The sequence below is a fragment of the Monopterus albus genome, unplaced genomic scaffold, assembly GCF_001952655.1.
Source record: "Monopterus albus unplaced genomic scaffold, M_albus_1.0 scaffold258.1, whole genome shotgun sequence".
In the NCBI taxonomy this organism is placed as follows: domain Eukaryota; kingdom Metazoa; phylum Chordata; class Actinopteri; order Synbranchiformes; family Synbranchidae; genus Monopterus; species Monopterus albus.
In genome coordinates, this window is record NW_018128138.1 from 668,178 (window position 1) to 675,447 (window position 7,270).

Here is a 7,270-nt window from a genome sequence, read left to right on the forward strand (position 1 = left end):
GGCGGCTTCCACTCCCCCTCCGTGGCGTTTCTGGGGTTCATCATCGAACAGGGAAGACTCCGCGCCGACCCATCCAAAATCTCTGCTGTCACCAATTGACCTTCCCCCACCTGTGTGAAGGACCTGCAATGCTTCCTGGGCTTTGCAAACTTCTACCGCCGCTTTATTAAGAATTATAGCACTATTGCAGCCCCCCTCACACAGCTCATGTTCACCAAGGTGAAGTTTGCATGGTCCAGGACAGCGGAGCAGGCCTTCCTTGCACTTAAACAGTGCTTCACTTCAGCCCCCGTACTCCTCCAACCTGACCCCACACGGCTAGCATGCCATCCGGGGGTACAACGTGCCATTTCCCTCCTGAAACGTTACTTCTGGTGGACCACCCTAGAAAAAGACGCCAGGGAGTACGTAGCCGCCTGTGCTCCCTGTGCGCAATCCAAACCACTCCACCAGTCACCTGCGGGTCTTCTTCGCTCATTCTGTGTTCGAGCAATCTTAACAGGTGGGAGGAGCGGAAGGAGGGATGGGGGAATAGAAGAGTTGGTCCTTATGCCTCTGGCTACTAATAACCCTGAATAAGGAGAGAGGAGGGATGAAAGAACAGATGAGAAAACACAGAGAAGTGGATAGTTGAAAAGGCAGAATGAGACAGATTTAAAAATAAAAATTGCAAGAGGTTGTTACATTTAATGCCTGTTTTTTTCACACTGTTGTTCTAATGATTAACCCCCAGTCTCTGGTCTGTTTTCAGCACCTGGAGCAACCGCTTAATAGAAGCATAAAGGACATGTCAGCAGGGAGAGTAACATTTGAAAGGCATCATGCTCTTTTAATGTTAAGACCATATTTGTTTAAGATTTCTTATAAATCTCCAACACCTGCAAAGACTGAAAACAGATATTTATTATAGGCCTATATCGTTTTGCTGGCTACAACTTTACTTGTTAAAAAAAATCAAAATCATTCAGTGAGCAAGTCAGAGTGACACCTCATTACTTCCCCATCCAGTGGTGAATGAGAAACTAAATGAGAGTTGCCAGTAAATGTTGTTTGTTCGCGTTTGCTTTTCTCTCTCCTTACTTCCTGTTGTAAATTCACTTGTTTGTTTAAAAGTTGTGGTTGGACTGTTGGGTGCACTGTGGCCAAATTAGTATCTGTGTATTACCTTTAGACCTTGTCTAAGTAAATATTTCCATACTTACAAATCCCCTCTTGTTTATTTGTTTCAAAACCTGTCTTTCTCTCCATTCTCCATATTGAGCTGATAAATCTGCCAGGACGCCTCCTGCAGCGATAAAAACCAGGAGAAGACAGAGCAAGTATATTATATGTGTCTCCTGAAGCTCCTTGTCAACATGTGTGCATGGTATACACAGTAAAGTGTGACTGCTATCACTAAATGCCTCTCACACAGACATCAGCATAGTCCGGGTGTAGTGAGAGAAGAAAGCCCTCCCATGGAGAGATGCTATAAAAGTGATCTGTTGGATGATTATTTTACATGTGGGAACAACAAGAGCACTCTGTCTCCTCTTGCCACTCTATTTTATCGTGATGCCTTTTCTCTGAGCATTTGTTGAAGGTGAGGGGATTAAAGCCAGCCACACAAAAGCTGTCAGTGGTGTTTGTTCTTTAGACCTAATGGTGATGGTAAGATATGTGAAGTAGACTTAGGATAAGTACTTGTACATATTTTTGGCTGTACCTTACATGATCTTATTTATTCTATTTTAGCCATTAATTGTGATTTTATTCTGCCATGTAAAGTACTTTGGTTAGCTGGATGTTGTTTTTAAAGTGCTATATAAATAAATTTGATTTCACAAATGGATTTATTAAATAAAATATCCAAAAATTGTAATACTGAACCTAATACTGATGGATTATTATTGGAAAAAGGCATCTAACCTGGTAATATGCTCTTGTGGGTGCCAGTCTAGTGCTTGAATTTTTTGAGGAGTGAACTATGTCCAAAGACCAAATCAGTTCTGTTCAACTGCTGAGCTGAGGGTCATGATGGGGGATGATGGAATGGATGGAGTCTGGAGTTCTGAGCCAATATCCACAGGAAATTCAACACACTGACCTGAACTGCACTTTGGCTACTGCAGCTATCTGGAGCACTCAGAGACCATGGGTGCCATTTTCAATCCATAGTTTTCCCCCCAAAATTGGCTGATGTTTCTATCAAAAGTGGTGGGGTAAAGTGCATCCCACTCTCTCTCGACAAAATCTCTCTATTTTCCAGGGGTAAATATGTGGAGAAGCTGTGAAATTAATGGTGCCCACTCTTCTCAAAAGCCACACTTCAGCTGCTGCACTAAATGTCAGCCCTCTTTAGAGTCAAAACGCTGCTCACTGTGGCTTTTAACTTGGGGAGAAAGAGAATCAACATGGCTGACACTCCCTTTACTCACTCCACTGGTGGACAAGCTGAAGTAGGCCTGATAGTTTTGAATTAGAATTCTGCACGATACTTGAGTGGCAGTGTAAAAATGCAGTTTGCCATGTTCATTGAAGCTACCTTTGCTGTAGTAGAGAGGCTTTATCTAGCAATAATTCCCTACAATTTTAGTTTAAATCATTCCAATCTGCTGCCATCACGCAGGCTGTCAGAATAGCATGAAAACGACATTATCCTGGGCACATTTCTGCCACCATAATATTGTCTGAGGTGACAGTAGTCCTCTTTTTCCTCATATTGTATGTACAGTATGTGTGTTTGTATGAAGCCTGGCTTGGTAACACTCAAGAGTGCTTGAGTCTGCACAGTGAACATGTCTCTTTCATCAGTGCAGTCTGGGGCCAAATGGTCACCAAATGTTTTGTCAAATTGAAAGCCAAAACTGTAAATATAAATATCAAACTTAAACCCTGAAATAAATAATAACTCAACCAAGCAGATTTTCCAGTTGAACTGTAATTTTGGTTAATTTTGGGAATTTATATGAATGAGTCATTTATGTTGCTTTATTATATTATGCACATACAGTATGTTCTCCTAAATGATTTTCCTAATTTAATGTTTTCTCAGAATTTTATAAAGGGTAGTTAGATACAAAATATTTTTAGTTTTAGGTCATGTGCTCCCAGTTTAAGACTTTGCTGGCATATTGGCTTGTAACACCTGAGACTGGTTTGGCCTCCTGAGTAACTGAAGGTTGAGATCAAGTTCTCTGGAATGGTGCTGGACTGTGAAGCAATTTTGGTATCGTCGCCAAACCCTATTACTACAACTTCTTCATCACATGTTGCACACTGACCCATAGACAATTTCCCATAGACAATGGCTGGAAAAATAACAGCTGTAAAAAGGTGAATACCTCTTTCTGAGCATGTCAAACCCCAGAAAATGTCTATTATCAGAATTTGGTCCAAGAAGGCCAAAATCATTTGAAAAGTCTACAAGAGCCATTGGATATTCTTATTTTAATCCTTTCATGTGTGCGGGGAACCAACAGAAAGTCAGCCAGGCAGAAATCTCAGCTCAGCTAAAGTCTTATGTTTCTGCCAGGTTGAGTCTAACAGAGCAGTGTGTATTGTCCTGTTAATATCAGTTTTTGCTGGAATTATGATTATAACTCAGTAGTGGTTTTGGCTGCACAAAGTCTAATAAAAGTATGGACATAGAATCAGAGTCCAGTTAGTGTGAAAAAAAGACAGTATTCATATTGAAGAATGGGAAAACAGACTTCTTTCCCCACAGTCTACTCCCAATTCCACTTTTTCTGGTAATGCTAGCCCATATGCATGAGGAGGGCCAAAAATCTGAAACAAAAAAAAAAAAAGAAATATATGTTATTTTGCTATGTTGGTTCTTTTATGTTATTTTATTGGTATTTTAATATTGTAGTTGTCACGTTTTTAGATGTTTTGAATTGTATCTTATGTTAAGCACTTTGTTGGCCTCGGCTGTGTTCAAGTGCTTTATACAGTGCCTTGCGAAAGTATTCGGCCCCCTTGAACTTTGCGACCTTTTGCCACATTTCAGGCTTCAAACATAAAGATATAAAACTGTAATTTTTTGTGAAGAATCAACAACAAGTGGGACACAATCATGAAGTGGAATGAAATTTATTGGATATTTCAAACTTTTTTAACAAATAAAAAACTGAATAATTGGGCGTGCAAAATTATTCAGCCCCTTTACTTTCAGTGCAGCAAACTCTCTCCAGAAGTTCAGTGAGGATCTCTGAATGATCCAATGTTGACCTAAATGACTAATGATGATAAATAGAATCCACCTGTGTGTAATCAAGTCTCCGTATAAATGCACCTGCACTGTGATAGTCTCAGAGGTCCGTTTAAAGCGCAGAGAGCATCATGAAGAACAAGGAACACACCAGGCAGGTCCGAGATACTGTTGTGGAGAAGTTTAAAGCCGGATTTGGATACAAAAAGATTTCCCAAGCTTTAAACATCCCAAGGAGCACTGTGCAAGCGATAATATTGAAATGGAAGGAGTATCAGACCACTGCAAATCTACCAAGACCTGGCCGTCCCTCTAAACTTTCAGCTCATACAAGGAGAAGACTGATCAGAGATGCAGCCAAGAGGCCCATGATCACTCTGGATGAACTGCAGAGATCTACAGCTGAGGTGGGAGACTCTGTCCATAGGACAACAATCAGTCGTATACTGCACAAATCTGGCCTTTATGGAAGAGTGGCAAGAAGAAAGCCATTTCTTAAAGATATCCATAAAAAGTGTCGTTTAAAGTTTGCCACAAGCCACCTGGGAGACACACCAAACATGTGGAAGAAGGTGCTCTGGTCAGATGAAACCAAAATCGAACTTTTTGGCAACAATGCAAAACGTTATGTTTGGCGTAAAAGCAACACAGCTCATCACCCTGAACACACCATCCCCACTGTCAAACATGGTGGTGGCAGCATCATGGTTTGGGCCTGCTTTTCTTCAGCAGGGACAGGGAAGATGGTTAAAATTGATGGGAAGATGGATGGAGCCCAATACAGGACCATTCTGGAAGGAAACCTGATGGAGTCTGCAAAAGACCTGAGACTGGGACGGAGATTTGTCTTCCAACAAGACACTGATCCAAAACATAAAGCAAAATCTACAATGGAATGGTTCACAACTAAACATATCCAGGTGTTAGAATGGCTATGTCAAAGTCCAGACCTGAATCCAATCGAGAATCTGTGGAAAGAACTGACAACTGCTGTTCACAAACGCTCTCCATCCAATCTCACTGAGCTCGAGCTGTTTTGCAAGGAGGAATGGGCAAAAATTTCCGTCTCTCGATGTGCAAAACTGATAGAGACATACCCCAAGCGACTTACAGCTGTAATCGCAGCAAAAGGTGGCGCTACAAAGTATTAACTTAAGGGGGCTGAATAATTTTGCACGCCCAATTTTTCAGTTTTTTATTTGTTAAAAACGTTTGAAATATCCAATAAATTTCGTTCCACTTCATGATTGTGTCCCACTTGTTGTTGATTCTTCACAAAAAATTACAGTTTTATATCTTTATGTTTGAAGCCTGAAATGTGGCAAAAGGTCGCAAAGTTCAAGGGGGCCGAATACTTTCGCAAGGCACTGTATATTTAAAATTCCTAAAAATAAATCTAAATAATGTTTGAACTGAAAAGTAACTTTTCATAGATTTTTGTTTCTTTTTTCTTTAGGATTCTAGATCAGTTTTTTAGCTTTCATATTCATTTTTTTACTTTTCATCTTCTGTTTTTCTAAATAACAAAGCATTTGCTGACCATTTGGCTCCTTACTACAGCTACTAGAAAGATTTTTGATCATGTGTCACGCACTGTTAAATGAAAATATTGTGATGCTCTTAGACGTAGCTAACGTGGGAGATGTGTAAATGTTCAGGCAGCTCTCCAGAGAGATGTGAATAAATATTTTGATTTTCCATTGTGCGAAAATGTGCTTAAGTGTGTGAGATGTATGTGCAGTTGTTACTCTCGCCTACTATTACTGACACTGTAATTTAGCCTCGTATATTTCACAGATTTGTCCTGATGAAGGTGTGTATATGAGTGAGAGAGGTTTTTGCAACATGAATCACGCTGTTTATCCAATTCTGGTAATTTAAACCACTAATGTTTACACTCACAGTCCAGATGTTCCAGGAGTTACACATTCACACACAACAATGAAGGACTGTGACTTCTGTGATAATTGAAGTGAAAAATGACACGACCACAGTGAGTGGAGCTGAAATGCAGATGTAGCCTCTGTGCGAACAGAAGAAGCCATTAAGGTGGTCCTTCACTCAGTAAACCAGCTAAACCAAGAGCTATTCAAAAGAATCCACCCCACCTCATCCTTTGCCCCTGTTTTGTCTTCTCACTTCCCATATTGCATTTTCTTTCTTCATCCTTCCTGCATGCAGGTCCCGAGTGCTCCAAGAACTTCACATCCAGCAGCGGTGTTATAAAGTCACCTGGTTTCCCAGAGAAGTACCCCAACAATCTGGATTGCACTTTCATGATATTTGCCCCAAAGATGTCAGAGATCATTTTGGAGTTCGAGAGTTTTGAGCTAGAACCAGACCAAACGCCTCCCACTGGTGTGTTTTGCCGTTATGACAGACTGGAGATTTGGGACGGCTTCCCAGGAGGTGAGTAAGCAGTACTGTTGAAAACTATGCTCAGTTCTACTTGTAATTTAGAGCAAGCCTGTGCTTTTAAAAAGAAAAGAGATGAAGCAGTCTTTATCTTACAAATAAAAAGTTGAATTCATAAGCAATAAAATCCACCCCTTTTTAATTAAGACGCTCAGGGCTCTTGCTTCTGGTCTGGTATAACAGGTATTTTAAAGTGGCTAATGTTAGCAAACTTAACTCCATCAATTTAGACACAAAATGCCTATTTCAACAGGTAGGTAGGTAGGTAGAACTTTATTGATTCCACAGTGGGGAAATTCCAGCGTTCCAGCAGCAGTAAAGGACAAAACAACATGACACCATAAGAATAAACACCCCACACATATCTTGAGAAAACAAGATCCAGGTACCCAAAAAAACAAACAAAAATATAGTATTTCAGAGACAATCAAGAACAAGAATAGACCTCCCACAGTTTGTCCCTGAGACACAAGTCAAAAAAGATACCTAGGAACAAGACAAAAAAGAATAGTATTGAGAGGAATCAGGAAAACAACCAGGAAATCAAGAACAATCGAATATTACTCTCACAATTAATCTCACAATGGGGGAAAGAAACCTGTGTTTCAGCCATAATAATCCCTGAGGAACTACTCAAAAATACCTAAAGCAGGGCAATGTACA

General features: G+C 40.3%; 1 protein-coding gene across 4 annotated transcripts in view; it reads left to right on the forward strand.

Moving 5' to 3' along the window:
• Positions 1–7,270, forward strand: part of nrp1a (neuropilin 1a) — a 79,620-nt gene that overhangs the window by 35,066 nt on the left and 37,284 nt on the right. For all 4 annotated transcript variants that reach the window (XM_020621331.1, XM_020621333.1, XM_020621330.1 and 1 more), the window contains one exon: positions 6,374–6,601. In XM_020621331.1, coding sequence (XP_020476987.1) covers positions 6,374–6,601 — 228 coding nt within the window. The remainder of the gene's footprint in view (positions 1–6,373; positions 6,602–7,270) is intronic.